At 32.0% G+C, this 21,096-nt stretch overlaps 1 protein-coding gene across 1 annotated transcript in view; it reads left to right on the top strand.

The window, feature by feature from the left end:
- Window positions 1–5,302: 5,302 nt before the first annotated feature.
- LOC107444483 (nose resistant to fluoxetine protein 6) overlaps window positions 5,303–21,096 on the top strand; it is a 48,221-nt gene continuing 32,427 nt past the window's right edge. Inside the window, exons 1-3 of the mRNA XM_043056079.3 lie at window positions 5,303–5,731; window positions 14,830–14,993; window positions 20,127–20,241. Coding sequence (XP_042912013.2) covers window positions 5,476–5,731; window positions 14,830–14,993; window positions 20,127–20,241 — 535 coding nt within the window. The 5' untranslated portion in view covers window positions 5,303–5,475. The remainder of the gene's footprint in view (window positions 5,732–14,829; window positions 14,994–20,126; window positions 20,242–21,096) is intronic.

The raw sequence follows: 21,096 nt of genomic DNA, 5'->3' as shown, positions 1-21,096 counted from the left end.
ACATACCGGAATCTTTCAAGAATGATTTAAATAATTTTCTTAGTAAGATTGCCAGATTACAAAATATGAAAGCAAAAGCCTAAATAGAGGGTTCTTTTTAATTGCGCGTTCCGACTGCAGTATTAAAGAGCGTCTGATTAGTTAGTTACCCTGGATATGGCCCGAAAGTGGATGTGTGCAAAGTAATAATATTATATTGGATAATTTAAAGTTCAAAATTAATATGTACCAACCATATTAATTATTAGCATTGCAATTATATTGGAATGTTTTGCATGCTTGGTAATTTGTTTTAAAATTCAGTATCTATAAGAGAAGACCTCAAATAACAAGGAAAAGAACGTTAACGGGTTCGAAACGTTCTGTTTCGCAGCAATCAATTCTTTTGTGCTTAATGCAGTAAAACACCACGAATATTCTGTTTTACTGATTTTAGTTTAAAGTAGTTGTCTCATTTTTGTTGACCAGCAACACTAAAATTTATTATAACAATAAGATATGATATTATTTTTACGATACAATTTAAAGTACAGTGTAAAAAATGTCCCTGTATCTGAACACCAAAAAAATAGCAACTATTTTACACCAAGTGGTGTTCCACTACATAAAAAAACCAATAATATTTTCAAGTACAGTGAAACACTTAAATGTTCTTTTACACTACTTTATGAACAGCAGCCGCCACAATCTTTGTTGTTTAGTAATATTAAAGTCTATAATTACAGTAAGATATTATACACATCAGTAAAGTTACTTTTATGATAATAAAACAAAAATCATACATTGATTAAATTAGTATACACTGAAATGATAAAAGTCATGGATAGGAATATGCAAATATACAGATGGCAGTAGTATCGCATTGAAAATGTATATATGGATCATGCACTCTGATGTTCAAGTTGTACGTCCGAGAATATTTCTAATGCGATTATGACAACGACACAACGAGAATTAACAGACTTTGAATGTGAAATGATAGTTGGAGCATCAACATTGGAGCAATTCAACATTCCTAAATCTACAGTGTCAAAAGTGTAACACGAATACCCAATTTCAGGCATAACCTCCCACCATGGATGACTGAGACCACCGACGTGTGAGTAGTGACGTGTGTTAACAGATAAATAACAGTGTGTGAAATAACCGCAAGTATCAATGTTCTTTGACGTGAATGGGCGAGTCCGTTAGGACAGTGCTGCAAAATTTGGCTTTATGGGATATGGTCGCAGAAAACCGACTCGAGTGCTTTTACTAATAACACAGCATCACGTTCATCGCCTCTCCTGGGCTCGTGAACATATTAGTTGGATCTTAAGCGACTGGAAAAATGTAACCAGGTCAGATGAGTCACGATTTCAGCTGGCTAGAGCTCATGAGAGAATCCGAGTGTGACGCAGACCCCACGAAGCCACGAGAGACAAGTTATCAACAAGTAACTGTACAATCTGATGGCGATTCCATAATAGAGTGGGTTGCTTTTTCATGGCACGAACTGGGTTCTATGGTCTGAATGCACCAATCGTTGACTGAAAATAGTTCTGTTCAGCCACTTGCAAACCACTTTTAGCCATTCCTGAACTTCATATACCCAAACAAGTGGATGATAATGCGCCTTGTCACCGAACCTAGTTTGAAGTATATTCTGGTCAATTCCAGTGAATGATTGGGCCAACCAGATCGTCCGACATGAATCCCATCTAACATTTATGGGATAAAATCGAGAGGTTAGTTCGTGTACAAAATCCTGCACCCGCAATACTTTCGCAATTAAGGACATCTATTGAAGCTGCATGGTTGAATAGTCCTGCAAAAGACTTCGAACTACTCGTTGAGTCCATGCCACGTCGAGTTACTGTGTGTTAAGTAGTGAGTTAATTAGTGAACTTGTATCAGCTTAAAAATATATCTGCGAAAAAGCCGTTTAACAAATTTGTGAGAATTTGAATAAGCGCAGAATGGCATGGAAGTTTAAGGGGGGAGGGTGGATGAATTTACTTCATAAATAAAACAACGGAATTGAAATCCATGGCAAACAATTGACACATTTTATTTATTCATGAAACATTAGACTGGAAATTCGTGGGAAAAAATAAATAAATTTCATTTATTCATGAAGCAATGGAATGAAAATTAGTAGTAAAAAAATAAAGAGACAAATTCATGTACGGATAAAAAGGAAATAAATGAATAATAAAGCAGTAAACATTTATTTTTCAGAGAAAAAAAAAGAGGGAGCGTAAAAGAATTTAAATACAATTTAGGAAAACCATAGGTGTGCAATAAAACTGCAATAAAATTATAATAAACTGTTATGTTAAATTAAACATGTTTTCTTGAACCGCTGCTGCTCAGGTCTCGCCTTCCAACAGGGTGACCCAGGTTCAAATTCCAACGATGACTGGTTGATACAAATTCTGCTCCTGACTTACACCGATAAAAGCGTCGACGTAAAAATCATCCTCAATCTCAGCAAAAATATCAGCAGATCATGGATAAAAATTCATATTTTCGCTTGTACAAGAATGCAAACATGTAACCTTGAACCGCGATAGAAAGGCGACACGGGATCGAATCCCAACTATAGTTGGTCGATACGAATTCTGCTCCAGACTCGCACTGACCACAGTGATGACATTAAATAAGGGTATGGTTTGATTCCTCTTGCCATTTGCCTAAACGTGGGAGCTTTTTTTGTAGTTTTATGTTACGCAAGTGCGGGTTTGTTCCATCGTAGAGGCTATTTTGTCCCGACGTTTGATCTAAGAAATCCTTTGTCTTCTGGGCTCTGCTCATAATTTCAAGACTACGAAGTTGATGGTCGTTAAACCCAAAAAGAGTCTACTTCTCAACTACGGTTATAAAATGAAATAAAACGTGTGTTCTTTATCTAAAAAAATACTAAAGATATACTTATTTTTACACATAAAGTTAGTAAAAATGAAAACTGAAGGGGTAAATGACCTCTCTAAAATTGATTCGATGTTAAACATAAATAATAAAAAAAAGCTGTCTCTATTCTCACAATATTACAAAATGATAAAATGTCAATACCCTTCAAAATGTTGATCATTCTTGACTTCCTCATAAGAGATGAAAACTACCGTGGCCTTCAAAGTATTTTCACAAAAATAATAATTATCTATTACTCGAAAATTGCTTGTTCAAAATGAAACAAAAGCTACGGGTTAATGAAAGTTAAACTGTCATATTATACATCCGTAAACTAACAGTTTGGAAAGAAGTCAGCGAACGAGTTGAAGGTAAAATCGTTATCTGTATTTGGTAATGACGATACGATTTCATAGATAATTTACTGAAATAGATTAAGTATTGAAGTTTTCATCTTTTTCGAGTTTTTTAGACAAGTCACATGATCAGGACTGTTGAGTCGCAGCCGAAAAAACTTATTCGACTCCGGTTAATTGAACTCGGTTGATCGAATGAAAACTGTTTAAACGAATATTAACACTTATTGGAAACCAAAAAAAAAAAAAGTACTTCTCCCATTACTATTATGAAAATTATTTAAATTATTACATATCACAAATTTAATTTATCACATTTGAACGTTTTTGATTTCGATTGAATTATTGAAAATATCTCACATTTTCGAAAAAGAAACGTTTCTCCCTCCCGGCGTTAAAATATATAATTTAACATTTTTTTACAGGAAATAAACATTTACTTTTAAATTTTACGCATATTTCAAATATTGCACTATTTCACAATTTCTGTAAAACAATTTCTAATCCTAAACGTTCTTGTGATATTTAATAAATTGAAAAAAAAAAATATTTCACAAATTTTATGCTTTTGGAATTAAATGTTATGCTTTTTAAATATTTAGGGTAATTCTCTTATTTGCCAACTCTACCAAATATTTTACGTCTTTTTCGTCAACGGTAGCAAAATGTATGCTTTTATATTTATTTATGAGAGCCGACTGGCCTGTGTAGGGGGCAAGGAACTGCCCTTGCATCAGAAAGGTTCTGGGTTCGAATCCCAGGCAAGGCATGGATGTTCTTTCCTTCTATGTACTATCTGTCCTCACTGTAGGAGCGATGTTGGCCCACCTAATATGGTGCCCCTGAAAGAGAGGTCAACAAAATGCCTGAAGTGACGGATGTTACACAGGTGGGCATTGGAGAGAAAAAATGTATATATATATATATATTTATTTATGACACCCGGACTATGTAGGGGTCGGGGAACTGGCCTTGCATCGGTAAGGTTCTGGGTTCGAATCCCGGACAAGGCACAGATGTTCATTCATTCTATGTACTATCTGTCCTTACTAATTATAGCAGGGGAAAAATAAATATGAAAAAAATAAATAGTTAAGATGCATGTTTTGCATGCATGTTTTATGGATGTCAAAAGATGCATGTTTTAATTATTAATAAACAGTTTACTTCTTATGATGTAGTAGTAAAAATAAGACGTTATACTACCAGTACTATATTTTTCAAAAACTTTGAAGAGCCTAGCATTCTTGTCTTGAATAAAGAAACTTTTATTGTAAGTTTAAAATTATATTTTAATACTACTATATACCAATACCTTATTTCTCCACTTAGTTAAAAAAAAAAAAGTGTGTATGTTTGATGATTAAAACCCTCACATTTGCTGTTAATATACGGAAATAAAATACTTGAAAACATTATGAAAATATTATGAGACATTCTGACTGAAAAAAAAACTGTAATAAATTATAAATCATCATTTCTTAACATCTATAAAAGCATCTTGTCATCTTCCAAAATTGGCGAAAGAGAATTTTTTTTATGAATTTTTTTAAAAAAAACCTTGGGTGAAAGTTTGATGATTAAAAACTTAACATTTGCTGTTAAAACGAGGAAATAAAAATAACTAAAAACGGAATGAAAATATTATGAGGTACTTCTGCAATAAAACGTAATTCTAAATCGTAACTATGTTATAAAACATTATTTATTTCCTAACAACAAAGAATGTAATATATCGTCTGCGTTAACTTTTTCTTACTTATTCGAAGATGGAATTAACTATATTATCTGATATAGATCTCGAAATAGATAGCTACAATGCTCGCTATAGATAGGTAAAATCTATAACTTATCTGTTCCATTCGCCCTCGAAATAATCTGACTGCATAATTGAGCACGTGTTTAACTATCCTGAACACAAACCATGGCATTTCGCCAACAAAGCACCTATGCAATCATTTTTCTCTTCCCTTATTTTTTTACTACCACGACGTCAACATTTTATATGATAAAAGTCAATTCTTTTTTAACTGTGTCACCGAACTTGTGGCCTTGTAGAATGCCACTATAATTGATTCACCGGCGTACGCAAATCTCACAAATAAAAAGGAAACGATTCCGAACATTACATTAAACGATTTGTTCCTCCAGCTACTTGAATACCGCAGGTGAACATTTTTTAAGTACGCGGGAAGAAAAAGAAAACGATACTCTAATAAAAGTGAAAATGATATCGAATCCGAAAGTGGTGTTCTCTGCGGTGATTTCCTGTTTGTTGTTTGTTTTGGGGGAAGCCCTTCCGCCTCATTCACCTAGTTTTCATTTCAAAGAATCTCTGATTCAGAATTTGACATCGTCGTACGCTTCGTTTTTAGATGATGTATATAATTATTTAACCGTTTCAAATGTAACAGAAGAATGTCGTCTGCATATGAAAGAGATTCAGAACTTAGCGAATTTTGGTGATCCAAATGCGTTGAAAAGTAAGTTCATTTTTAAATTTTATTTTTCTTCGAAAATGAATGTTATTATGTCCGAAAGAGAAGGGCATTTGTAACTTTATAACTTTATATATATATATATATATATATATATATATATATATATATATATATATATATATATATATATATATATATATATATATATATATATATATATATATATAATAGTTTGTAAAAATGATTAATTAGTTAACGGAAGAATATAAATAAAATGTTCTTACTGCATATAATTTGTACTATGCAAGAATTAGATTGTATTTCGATATTATCCGAATATTCATCATTACTCATTTAAATAATTCAATAATCCCATCTTGTGACTGTTTAAAAATGATGTTAAAACTAAATTATTCATTCAGATTATTCAGGAGAAATTATCTTGTAATTGTTTTAAATTCATCTTGGAAATAAAATATTCATTTGGACTATTCAAAAGAAATTATCTTGTAGTTGTTTAAAATTCAAAAAAATAAAATATTCATTCGGATTATTAAAAGGAAATTACCTTGTAATTGTTTAAAATTCATGATAAAAATAAAATATTGATTTGGATTATTCAAGAGAAATGACCTTGTAATTGTTTAAAAAAATTATTTTAAAATTAAAATGAATAAGATTATTCTTTTCGATTTATTAAGAAAAAATGATCTTGTGATTGTTTAAAGATTATGATGAAATTAAATTATTCATTGGAATTTATTAAATGAATTACCTTCTGATTGTTAAAAATTGTGTCAAAATTTAACTATTTATTATTGATTTCAATTCGAAATTTAACTATTTATTAATGATTTAACTATTTATTATTGATTTCGATTATTCATGACTATAAATCATGACTATAAATCACTATATATCATGACATAGTGTTAAAATTGAAAAAAAATTTAATTTAAAACTTCATAATGAAAAGAAAATTCTAATTCAGGGTTCCCGCGGTCCTTGAAAAGTTTTAGTAGTGGTAGCAAATTTAGGTTTATACTAAAACATATTTCTCATTTTAATATAACAATTTATTAAGTGGTTTAGAAGCTGAAATTTTCCTGCACATATACTTCCTTTGAAACATAATTTTTAGTGGTGGTTACACAAAAAATAAATTTTCGGCACCGCTTTTTAAACTTTTCAAGGACCGCGGGAACCCTGTAATTTGCTATAACTATAAGAAAAAAAGGAAGAGAAATTCAGGAAAATAATGATTGTATAATCGTACTCATGTACATTGCTCAAAACAATTGAAGGATATTGAGGTTGTGAGTTGATCTTGCACCTGGAGAATTGTTTGAATGATTGATACATTATCGACAGAAGTAGATAAAATATATGATATAAAAATGATCTTTGTTCGGCAGAAGAAAAAAAAAGATTTTTTATTGAGCTTTTCGGGTACAAAAGGAAAAAAAAAAAACACAATTTGTGCGTATGAGGAAAAAAAGGTGATTCCTTAAAAAAATCGCTTTTAGTTGGGGATATGGATTCCCTGGATGGCCAGCAACGTTGAACACCTTTGAGCCATCGAGTCAGTGAGGTTATTAATGAGGGCTGGGGTATTCTGTGCCACTCCTTCAGAAGAGCTCTTTCCAGTTCTTGGGGAGTTTGTGGAGGTGGTAGGCGTTCAGCTATTCTTCCGCCTAGAATGTCCCAAACATGCTCGATTGGGTTCATGTTTGGAGAACATGCTGGCCAATTCGTTCATATGATTCATTCCTCTAAAAGAAAAGCATTCCCCAAGTTGTGTCCTGAAATTGTCGCATATTAACATAAAATCATCTCTAATTTCTGCAGCGTAAGGGACTACAATAGGTCTCAGGATCTCATCCCTATACCGGCGACCGGTCAGAACTCCATTTCGAAAGATATGGAGATCGGTGCTAACAGGGACCGATCAAAACAAATTCAGGCCAAAGGGCCACCAAATTTTCCGGGCCCCTAACAAGATATTTTGATATTAAATTACTCAAGAGTAGTCCAAATAATGAAAAAGAATCTATTGAACTGCATGATTCAAGAGAAACATTCTAAGCAGACAATGGAAGATTATTTTTCTAAGATAAAGTTTATGTATCTATAAACTAAAGCAAAATATAAAACAACAAAACAATATTATATCAGAATGAAAATAGTTTGTTGGCCAAAAACAATTGAAATCAGTGATTTTTGCTAAAAGTTACTGATTTTTATTTAATACTGTTTGTTGTAAAACTGCTTTTTATTTAATACTTAAACCAACACAAAGCTAGTCCACCTTTCATTAGACTTTCTACTAAGTTTTGAGGCCCCTCTGAAATTGTGGGCCCTAGGCCCATGCCTGTTGGGCCTAGGTGATAATTAGGCCCTGGGTGTACCCATCAATAGAGATGCCAACTTAGATCATTACTCCCTCACCGCCAAATCTTACACTTTCGTGCACAAACGTACAATTGTTTTTATTGCCACGTTCCCACCAGATGAAAATTCGCCTATTATAAAGATGAACAGAAAAATGGGACACGCCAGAGAAAATAATACTTCGCCACTCATTTCTCCTCCAGTTCACGTGCTCTGTTGTCTACTCTCTGCGCTCGCGACGCTGCCTTGCTGTTAACGTGACACACATGACGAGCATATAGATCTGCAGCATGGAGGCTGTTTTGGACAGTTTGTGTCGAAACTGTGGTGCCAGTAGCAGAGCGAAAGTGTTGTTGAAGAACATCGTCATTCATATGTCGGTGTGTCCGAGCCGTTAGTGTTAAATACGGTCTTGTTGCACGTCTACATCCATGTCCTGACCTTCGGCCTGCATTTCCACTCTCCAAAAAAAAAACGGTTCCAGATCCTGAAAGTCACACTTTGTGAAACTCCAATGGCTTTTGCTACTTCGGCGTGTCCTTGGCCCCCTTTTAACCGTCAGCAACTCTCCAAACATCTGATTCGGTTAAATGAGTTCGTTGCGAGACGATTCATCGAAACAAAGCGCTTACTGAATGTCGATCATTCTTTTCCGCTTTGTCTTGCATTAAGTTAAAAGCCGAATCAAATTCGTTGCGTCGAAAGCATCGTCTTCGACGTCTAACTCAAAATTTGCATACTGATGCGAAGTTTAAAATAAGAAAAATTTGCATTTGAAACTCTTTTTTTTTCCATTTTATGGAGAAAAAAAATTCTGCTTTTACCGTTATTTATTTTATACAAGACTAGCAATATCCTTTAATTGGGTATACTATAGCCTACGTCACAGGTCGTGCTATTCCTACTAAATTTAACTAGTAAACAGCATTTTCTGCGAACCTGATTTCTAGCAACAAATAAACATTAAACAAAGTGTGTTGTTAAAAGTCGCTACTCACCAGGTTAGAATTGTATAAGTCTAGTTTCTTTTGAAATAATTTATTTTGTTGTTTTATCTAGGTTTATGAATTTAATAAACATATTTAAAACTCAGTTTATTAATTAAACTTAAAGGTAAATGTTATTCCTAGTAAAATTTTCGAAGTGGAAGTAGTTGTGTTTTTTTCATATTATACCCAATTGTTTTGAGTAGTTTTTTTAACTCAAGACGAATGGGAAAAAGGTCGCTAACGACCCCAGGCGCCCAGATAAATGTTGATGATGATGATAGTTATTTTAACATCGATCAAGTTGTACAAATTTCTAATCATGGTTATTTTTATGTTACCACACTGTTACATAAATCAAAATGTTATATTCACTGTAATAATATTTTTAAGATGGATGGGTTAGGGGCCGCTGCGCGTCCCAGGCACCCAGTTTTTGTTAAAAAAAGAAAGTAGTTATTTTAATTTCATTTGCATTGAATATATAAAAATAAACTTATTCGAAATAAGAATAAAAATACATTGAAACAATGCTGATTGACGATGACATGCTCTCGCAGGATTGAATGAACACTTAACATGTAAAATTTCACGAAGATAGTTTAAATTGAAATTTAATTCAAATTTTTCCTATTGTTTCGTTATTCAAGTAAAACAATATACGAATATATTTTAAAGCAAACAAATTATAGCACCTCACATTAGGTACTGCTTTTCATAAAAAAAAAACTCTATTCGGCTTGGAAAATTCTAGAATTACGAATTTTCTTTAAGATATCACTGTAAATCAGAAAGGCAGAACTTTACAGATATGTTTTTTTCTTCTTCTTCTTTTTTTTTTTTTTACAAAACAAAATATTGTAAAATATGGTCACAAAGGAATTAAATGATGACCTGTCACAAACTGCAAATTCTTCTTCAGAACTCTAAAATAGAACTAAGGTGCTTACTCTTTATCTCAATGATCTCCCTCAGCCTAATTATCGCATCTCCAGCCTGGTGTAACAAGTCATCATCACTTAGCAGTGGCGTAGCGAGGGGTGGGCAAGGGGGGGCATCATGCCCCGGGCGCTACTCACAAAGGGGCGCCAAATGGTCCGCAAAACAAAAAATTGCTGAATAATTTTTTTTTATTATAATTGATTTCTGGAAAATATATTTTAACTTAGTGCCAGTGTAATATAATAAATGTCAATTCATAAATATTATTCATAATAATTAATATTTAATTCATATTAAATATTATATTAAATTCATATTCATATTAAATATATTTCAATATTTAATTCACGTCCTTGTCATCGAGCTCTGCTTAGAATAAAAATGAAATGTTAATAAATATTAAATGTTATATATAAGTTTAATGTCAGCATAAATTATACTGCATATTTCACTATGTTACTACCTTTCAAGTTCAAGGCATTCTTGGTAAGTAATAAATCAAATAAGATTGCTTACTACATCTACTCGACGATTCTATTATTAAGTGAATAGAGTATGAAAAAATTTGTTAACAGAAAAATTTGTTGTTCTGTTCTCATATTTGTCACTACAGATTCAAAATGAATTCATTCATCTTCTGGCATCTACAGTTCAAAATCAACTAATAAACGATATCAAAAGAAATAAATATTATGGACTTTTGTTTGATTCAACTCCTGATATCTCTCATCAAGAACAAATGTCCCAAGTCGCTAGGTATGTAGATGCTGATTTTATCAATAAAAAAGTTTCCATCAAAGAATCTTTTTTGAGTTTTATTGAAATACATGCTAAAGATGCAGCCTCGATCGAAAATACAATTTTAGAGAAATTAAATTACGATGAAATTTCATTAACAAACTGCAGATCACAATGTTACGATAATGCTGCCGTGATGGCAGGTCACACATCTGAAACGCGATGGAGCGCCAGAATACAAGCGGTTATCGTTATCATCTATGAGCTAGAGAATATAAAAGAACTAATAGAAAAATTAGCAGAGCACACTACCACTACAAGTGACAACAGAAGTGAAGCTACAATTCTGTTGCAAAATATACTAACCTTTAGTTTTATAACTTTAGTTCATTTCTGGTATGAAATCTTAAGAAGGATTGATCGTGTGCAGCTCAGATTACAAGATCCTAGAATGAATTTTAAAGAAGTGTTCCATGATCTTGAATCATTAGCGACTGAACTAGCCGAAATTTGAGACAAGCTCTGTAAAGAGGCAATAGAAAAAGCAGAGTCTCTTTGTGAAAAATGGGATATGGATACAACAATACGTGCCTGGAGATTTGGCTATGGTGGTCTTTCCGCAGAAAGTGAAATTTCTCGCGTTATGAAAAGCACTCTTGATTGTCTCCAACAAGAAATGTGTACACCATTAAGTGACCTTAATTTCAAATTGGATTTCTACTGGACGTTGAAAATTTATTAAACAAGGATAATGTTGATAACGACCTTGGAAAAAATTTGTAAAAATCTGGGTGAATTTTATAATACAGATTTCAATGTAATCGAACTTATTATCAAAATATGTGACAGCAAAATGTTACTCCGCAGTAGAAAAGAAATTAAACCTAAAACTCCATTAGAATTTCTTACTTTTATAATCAATCTCGAATGGAGAATATGTTTCTCCAAATCTGAGAGCGGCATTTCAAATACTCCTGACTATCTCAGTATCAATTGCTAGCTGCGAACGTTCATTCAGCAAATTAAAATTAATTTTGACAGATCGCCTAAGTGACCTAGCATTTTTAAGTATGGAAAGAGAAAAAGTTTAAATGATCAATTTTGATGATATTATTGATACATTTGCTTCATCAAAAGCATGGAAAATTTAGACATAGTAATTAGTTTTATTAATGTATTATAATCATATGATCATTAAATATATGTATCTCCTTAGAGATAATAAATATTTATTCTTTTATTGTTTTAAAACTGCGTGTTTTTAAAATATTTCTTTATAAATATGTAAAATAAATAATAGATGTCTTTTGAACTAATTCTAGATGATCATATACATTTCAAAATCTAGTCTTCTTCTCTCAACTACATTTTTTGTCTCAAATTTAAAACTTAGCTAGAGTCTATGACTTTATTTATTTTACTTTATTTATTTATTATTTTAGAGTATATTTTACATATAAGATTATGTGGTTTTCGAATGGGGGGGGGCGCTAAAAGGATATTGTGCCCCGGGCGCGAGTTAAGCTCGCTACGCCACTGTCACTTAGTAGGGAAACTTAAAAGATGCCAGAATAAACTATAGAAATTGAAGATCAGAAATAAATGTGTGCAAAAAAATTAATATATAAATAAAAATATCGACTTATTAAAAACAGTGAAAATGATGATGATATGAAAGAGGCAGCTGCAAAAATACATTTGGGATTTTTTCTTTTAATTATAAAAAACAGTCTAATAGTTACGGAAAAAAATCTGTTAGATTATCGTCATTATATTTGTACTAAAACATAAAATCGAAATATGCTGTATTTCATAACCATAAATTATTAGAATGCTAAATATAATATTTTTACATATCTGGCCCTAAATAAGTACACAATAATTTTTTAAAAAAAGAATGAAAAATATATTTCATGAAAAATATAAAATTCTGTTTCAAAGGATTAAATCATATACTTTCAAGAAAACGAAGCGTATTCATAGATAATTTTCTTCCCCCCCCCTCAAAAAAATATAAAAATGAAGGAGATTTACTGCCAGTTTTTTCTTCATTTTCTCGGCAAGTAACAACCTTGTTTCAGTGGCAATTTTTTTTTTTTTTAATTTTCGCTTTTAATTTAAAAAAGTTTTTAAAAATGTTTACGTACTTGCCAACTTTTTTATTTTAGCAAAATGGTCTAAATATGTGAACTTTAATTATTTTTCAATTTATTAACTGTAATTTCAAAAGTATAATTTTGTAATCACTTGAGAAAATATTAAACAAAAAGCTGATATTCAAACACTTTGTTGTCATAGGAAATAAAGCTTTTGAACGAATAATATGCTATTTTCGTAATTGGTGAAAGTTTAAAGTATCTATAGTATCTGTGTTCTTTATTTTTCTTGACGAAAGTACTTCAAAGAACACCTTAAAAAATTATGCAACTTTCTGAATTTCGAAACGAAAACAAAAATTTTTAAAACTGCTTTACATTTAGGAAGTTTTCAATTTTTAAAAATATTTTTAAAAAAATGCTTTTATATTATTTGATAGAAAGCAAGCACGTGGGTGAAATGTAAGCAAACGAAAATACGCGTTAGCTTAAACAAAATAAACTTGAAAGTGACAAATGAGAATAAAGAGACAGGAAATTTCAGCAAGGTCAAGGTTAAGTCCCTATTAACAGTGCTTGTAAAAATAGCGCGCTGTCAAACAATAAAGATTCGCGACTCAGTTAAATAAAGAACCCACTACAAAAAATAAAATAATTAAAATATTAACTCTGAACGCGTTCAAAAAGCTCTACTAGACAGTCATGGCCGGCCATCTCTTCAAATTCAACAACACTTCTTTGAATTGAGTTAATCAAGTATTTAAGTCACATTCTGCGCCTTTTTTTTAAACAATGCTTTTCAGTTCCAAGGACTAATGTCTAACTACCCACCTGCTGAAAGTGAAAATTAACAACTGGTTACCCGTTCGGATATCATTTATATTGTAACATAAACATATTGCGGTAATTTAAACTTTTTGCATCAAATTAATTACATAATCTAACTATGAAAAGCGAACTCGAGAGTGTCCATGACCTTATTTTCGAAGTTATGTTCAAGTTAGTAATTAAATGCTTCAAGGTTGTTTCGGTAATATAGTAAGTTAGTTTTAAATTATTAAAACTGGTTTAATCTGAAACTGGGTTACAAAAAAAAAAATGGTTTAAAAAGCACGTTTTAGGAAGAAGTTCAGAAAAACACGTATGAGAATTGTTATGAAATGATACAACTTTCAGTGGTTTCTCTTCGAACAAGCATCTTCTTCTCTTTTTTTAAATTTTCATTTTTAATTTAGTTAGATATTTTTAAGCTATTATTATTTATCAGAAAATGACGATTGCATTTAAATCGAATATATATCATTATTATTATTTTGATCATAAAGTAACAGATATTATAATCATCAATTACTTTACGGACCTCAAACTTACAAGAAATTACATTTGGAAAATTTTTTTTTGACAACTCTTATTGGTTGAAAAACATCTGCTACATGCGCAATTGATTTTATTTAATTTGATACAGATTATTATTTTTTTTTACAATTCTTATTGGTTGAAAAACATCTTTTACATGAATTGATTTTATTTAATTTGATACAGATAATTATTTTTGTTGTTGACAATTCTTATAGGTTGAAAAACATCTGCTACATGCGCAATTGATTTTATTTAATTTGATACAGATTAGTTTAAATACTAATCAAGAAATAATTATTTCTACCTTAAGAAACGACTATTAGGCTAATATCTTTCACTGGTCAGATTTGCAATGAATAATTTATTGTCGTTTCGAACTAGTGAGAGCATAAAGCGAATGTTTTTTACTGACCAAAAAATAACAATCAAATTTGAGATTAATATTTTTTCAGAAAATTAGAATATCTTTTATTTTCCAACTCTTAAAGTTATTTTGTAATGTATGAATCAAATTTTAAACGTATAACTTTTTTTAAACTATGTACAAGGAACTATGAATACATGGTATTTCTATTCGTATACAAATAGAAAACTGATACTATAACGAGATATTTCTAATTTTTTGCAGTTTTCGATGCTAGTGGAAAACCATCTAGTGGCATTTTGGAAGGAAGCGTTCATTTTATAGGATACTATTCAGAATGTGTGAATACCATTGTTAAGGTGGAGAAGAATTTCCTCAGGGGACAGTACTGTCTGCTTAATTTGAACGTCTCAGGATACGAACAAAGGGTCTGTATTTATAATAAAGTTAAATCATTTCTTAATTTACCAGGAAACTACATTCCTAACAATTCCTGTAAACAACTCCTGTAAACAAGTAAAGGGAGAAATTGTATCTTCGTGGAGTCCTTTTTAATGGAACTAAACCTCATTTGCGTTACATGAAAAGGAAGACCACGAGAACCTCCCATGGTTAGCCTGACGGCAAGGGGACTCTAACCCATGATCAGTTTAACATTTTACGTCAGCACTGTGGTTGGTACAAGCTGGATGCGGAATCCGTATCGACCAACCATCGCTGGGATTCGAACCCGGTTCACCTCATTGGAAGGCGAACACTCTATCCTCTGAGCCATCGCGGCTCACAATTAGGTACTTGCAACTAATCACATGGTCACGTCTAATTCCGTGGTTGTGTATGACGCGTTAACGTTACAGCTCTAAAGCGTGAGTTTATTACAGCGCTCAATCAATTTTTGGATTAGATTTAATTGGATACCTGTAAAGGACGTCACGCGTGAGCGTTGAATCTGATTGGCTAACCTACGCGTGACGTCGCTTGGAAGTAAATATCTAATTTGCAGATAGGCCGATTGACAGAACTTAGGGGGGAATTTATTTTTTTTTTTAGAGGTAGCAAAGTTCCGATTTAATATTTAGTTCTTGGTACACTGAATTAAATTTTGAGCAATTTTATCTAAAACTATATCTATGGAACCTCAGTGGCTAAAGAGATCGAGATTTCGCCTTCCAATGACTCGGATTCAAATCCTAGCGGTGGTTGGCTGATACGAATTCTGCTTCCAGCTCACACCATACAATCTAGCAAAACTAGGCGTCTTTAATTAGCTTGATTATCTTTCAAAATTACATTTAACATACAACATATAAACTTTAAAGGTATTCTAGCCGTACGTATATCAAAACTGAATTTAAATATTCGAATTCTTCAACTTTTTCTTCAATCCTAAAATCTTAATTAGTTTTAAACAACATATTAACCAAATTTTTTTTACCGTCTAGCTGTTGCCCGCGCTTAACTATTTTGATTTCAGTTATAACTATTTTCAAGAGCTGTCCAGCGATATTGTGTTAATTAAGACAACCCAACAAACATTAAGAATCTTAAAGCTAGTTTTTATGTCCGACATTTAAATTTGAATTCACGGAATTAGTATTTTTTATGCTGGGAATAAAAGTAAATATAGGCAATTATCAGAACTGTTTCAACTTAGCAATTTTGAATAAAAATAATAATAAACTGATTCACCTAACTAAAAATTTGAACTTAAATCAATTTCTTCAATTCAACTCATTGAAAATTATTTTCTGATTCATTAGAAAAATTCAATTATCGAGTCAGTACTCAACTCTGAAGTTTGGCAAAGTAATTATTCTAAGGTGCTTGACTCAAACAAATCAGTTAATTCTGATTCGAAGAAATTATTCAAATCGCGATTTGCATACTCAAACATCAAATCGAATCAGAGCCCAAATGATGATTTGAATCAGTATTTTTTCATTGAGGAAATGAAATAAAATTTTACAGAAAAACGAAATGAAAAATGATACACAGACATTTTCCGGTAATAAAATTGAAAGATAATATTGGAAAAAGGATAATGGAAGAATGATAAAAAGATGATAGCTTGTTTATTTGATAACAAGGGGAGTATATTTTTATTATTTATTATCATCTACAAAAGGAGACGCGGAAGCAAAAAACTTTGAGAGATTAAAAAAAAACAACATAAAATAGATCAGCACATCATATCCTGTGATCTTTACAAAAAAATTTTCAGGCTACAAAAAATTTAAAAAAGTGATAGAAACTCATTTTATTAAATTTATTCTTTATTATCTCTTTAATTATTTAATCGTAACTACCACATTTCACATTATTCATACTTAAACCAAAATCATTCATTAGCAGGTCGTTGCGACCCCAAGGATTTGCATTAATCGACGTTTTTACATAATTTCATTTTCTCTCTCATCTCTCTTTCCTCTTCCCCCCCCTCAATTAGTAGAGCCGCGATGGCTCAGGGGATAGAGTGTTCGTCTTTCAATGAGGTGAACCGGGTTCGAATCTCAGCGATTGCTCGTCGATACGAATTCCGCATCCGGCTCAAACCGACCACAGTGTTGTCGTAAAATATCCTCAGTGGTAGACGGATCATGGGTTAGAGTCCCCTTGCCGTTAGATAACCGTGGGAGGTTCTCGTGGTCTTCCTCTCCATGTAACGCAATCGCGGGTAAGTTCCATCAAAAATTTCTCCACGAAGGCAAATTTCACTCAATACTTGATCCGGGAGTTACCTTGTCTTCTGGATTGGGTTCAAACTTACAAGGCGACGTAGTTGAACATTAAAGTCGTAAACCCAAAACATTGCGTCGGCTGTTCAACGACCGTTGTAAAATAATATGTTGTTGTTGTTGCTGGCCCACACGGTTAGCGGAGCTAAACCAAGTCCATGACTCCAGAGACTCTGAGTAAGTCTGTAACAAAAAGTGGATCTGAAAAGAGGTCCACTTTAGAGATATTTAGGCATTGAAGTATATGTTCAGGAGTAGCTTGTTGGTTGTTACACTTAGTGCAAACAGGGAAAACTCTTGAACCATTACTGAACAACATAGTTCTTAGGTGACCACTTCGAAATCTTGATATAACCGTCTGATCCCGCCTACTGCACTGAAGGGTCAGGCTGCCACCTGGGCGGTTGCACTGATACCAATGATGAACAGGAGGGGCCACAGGATCACGAAGCCTGTTAAAACGAGATTGGAGCTCCGAGTGGCGGGTTAGTGCCACTGGGAGGAATGGGCGAAGTACGTCGGGAGTTTAATCTCCTGGTAGGGCCACCCTAGGCGTGAAGGCCATTCCAATGCCCAGCTAAAGTATGCAGGTGAAGGAGCTGAGTCAGCCTTCTGCCTTTTGGTGCTCCGGTCTTCATTGATCACAGAAGCTGCACTTCTTCCACATCTATGACTTCGGTAAAATAATATAAAACTAGTCATTACTACACCTTTATTTAAATAGCGGTAAAAAAATTGCACAAATCTCGTTTATGTTATTTAGGTTACGTTTCATCATTCTTAAATCTTGCTCAACAAATCTACTTCTTTCCTAGCCACTGAATAGCCCATTTTTCAATTACTAGACAGCTCTTATTTCCGAATACAAACAAGACAGTTACATCGAAAATTGAGAGATAAAATGCGAATGAACTCATCTTCAAAAACACCTTCGCTCTTCTTTTATGAATAAAAAAAAAGTTTGACAGTGAATAGGTAAATACAGTTTGGTTAGTGATATAGGCTAATTTTGCACGAAGTTCAACAAAAAAAATCAATTACATACAGCAGAAACTTACCTTAATTTTTGAGGTACATAAAAAATTCAACGATTAAAAGACAGCGTTAAAACGATTGTTAACGTGAGGAAGTATTTTTTTTTTTTTTTTTTTTTTTTTTTGTTGCTTCAATATGTTAAGAAGAAAAAAAAGTTGCCGCCACGTTTACCACTACTTCGGGAAATCATGCTTGTCACTGTAAACAAAAGCTATCTGATGAAAGAATATGAGACTGCTTATTTATGGAGAAGTGAATCATATTGCAGAAACGAAAATAAATATTCTAATCTCAAAATATTATTATTGATGAGGTATTTGTATATTTTGCACTGTGTAGTTCAGTTTGGTGAAACTTACTAGCATGTGAATATATATTTTTTTACAGCCCCGTACATTTATGTCTTAACTCGTTTCACTCAGTTTTATTTTCGAATAAGGTTTAAAGTAATTAAATAGTTGTTATTGACGGTTTTTTGGATCAAAAATTAATCGCAGTAAAATGATAATTTTTTGCCGTTCTATGCTCTTAAAAGATTAAAAGGAAGAAAAAAATTGACCCTTTTTTAAAATTTCGAATTAGTTTTGGAATAAGTAAATCTTGTGTTTTTCTTATAATCCTGAAAGATGAACAAAAACTGCGCATTTTTTTTATATCGCTTGCACACAATGGTTCGAATATTCTCCTTTCATTTAAAATAAATAGGGATTATTTTAATGAGAGGGCTTGATTTCCATATTGTTCAATATCTATTCGGTATTCTTTCATACTGATACACAGGAAAATTAAAATAAAATTGTAAAAAGATTTTTCTTAAATTTAAAATTGAGATATTTTCTTACCACTCATCAGTTTTCTTATACCGTTGAAACCTTGTTTCACAGTCACTAACCAAATTGTACATAATGTGCATTTGTATAAGTTTAATTTATTTATACGCAATGGGGTCAAAATCATTTAAGTAAAATTTTTTAATTTGTGAATTAACGAAACTTTTTTGTATCACTTTATAAAAACAAAATCTTCTAAATAATCTTGTAACATTAGTTGCTTAATGCGATTTAAAATTGGAATCGACTCTGAGTTGGATGAGGAAGAGGATCTTTGTTCTTCGCTTTAATCCTCTGTGCTCTGAGAAAGTTGAGTTGAGGATAATAAGTTGAAATGACGATGATGATGGAGAAGTGAGGATACAAGATGTTCATAATGTAGAAACTTATAACTAATTCAATGCGAAATTTGCAGTGTTCCGAGAAATCAAAGTATATAATTTTGTGGTTCCAACACTTTTGGAGAGGTTGAGTTGTTGGTAGTGAAGATACGAAATGATTGTGGAAAAAAAAAAGTAATTCTTAAATTAATACAGTGCTAAATTTGTAGTAGAAATTTTTTAAAGTAGAAATTTTGTGGTTCCAAACCTTTTGGGAAACCCAGATACCCGTCAGGGGAAGAACCCATAACAGGCACACTGTTTTCCCTAAGCGATCAGGCAGGCTTTACTAGCTCAAATTTTAAAATTGTATAGACTGACGTACATGTGTGATTAAAATTAGAATCTACTTTTTTAAGAGCAAAAATGTCTACTTTTTAAAATTAAACGATTGTTACAAAAATAAAGTTTTCACAGCATTTTCATAATTTAAATATTTGGTTTAAGCATTTTAATTCGAAAAACATTTGTTTAAAATTAGGGAACATGAATGCAACAGCATATTTAATCTTTTATGTTTCTACAATTTCTTATCCATAGTGTATACCTATATCTTTTTTAATAGTGTAATTCTTTCCTAGATTTTGCCCAATCCTTCATGGGAAGTTATGAAAAAGGCGACCAAGCCTCCTACAATCGGTATTTGTATACCGCTATCATGTTCAGTGAATGATATCAAATTTGCCACTGATGCCAGTAAGTATTGTATTTTCATTTATATGCTTTATTTTAATTTGTTCATAATGGATATTAGTCTTTTTTATCTAATATTGAATCATATGAAACAGCAATTACAGAAAATAAAACTAAACTACGAAGAAATAGTTAACTAACGTTAAAAAAAAAAAGAAAAAAAAAACACATTTTTTAGCATTTAAAAATAATATAACGCCATTTTTTAATCTAATCGAATCCAGTTATTTAACCCATCGAGGAAAGTCGATTTTATTTTTTTTATGCGTAATAAATTAGTGATACAATAGAGCTAGTTTAAAATCAAAACGAAGGGACCAGATCAAGGCAGTTCGTTCGTTAAGCTCATCATCATCACCGAAATTTATCTGGGCGCCCTACGCCGATTTTTTATCCATCTTGAAATTTTAACTTTAAGGTAGCTCTTTCTGGTGACTGGAAGGCAAATTTGAGTGAAAAGAAAATTTAAATATTTTGTATTCTGGATAAAGATGTGCCTCAAAAATAAGCAGCCATTGGCCTGAGGTATATATCTTCCTTCTGGTTTCAGAAACGACACTCTTTCAGCAAATTCATGTCACAATGCATGATTTTTTCCTCCTCTAAGTCCTGGTTTCAGTTCGGAATTTTTACGACAGATGGCGCTGCAGATAGTAAATTTTCAAATTGAAGGAAAATAATTACAAATCGTTTTACACCATGTCATATTACAACACGTCATTACAACTAATAGTGAATATTTCAAAAATATTCTAATATGATTTTCATTTATTAAAAGATTTCGAAAAATTGTGAATTTCTATCAGTTTCGTCCATTTACTTTTTTTATCATCAGTAATGCCATTTATCGAAAACATT

This window comes from Parasteatoda tepidariorum, chromosome 1 (assembly GCF_982258835.1).
Source record: "Parasteatoda tepidariorum strain Cologne lab strain chromosome 1, Ptep-v5.0, whole genome shotgun sequence".
Classification (NCBI taxonomy): domain Eukaryota; kingdom Metazoa; phylum Arthropoda; class Arachnida; order Araneae; family Theridiidae; genus Parasteatoda; species Parasteatoda tepidariorum.
Note: the sequence above shows the minus strand (reverse complement) of the source record. Positions and strands in the feature narration are given on the sequence as shown.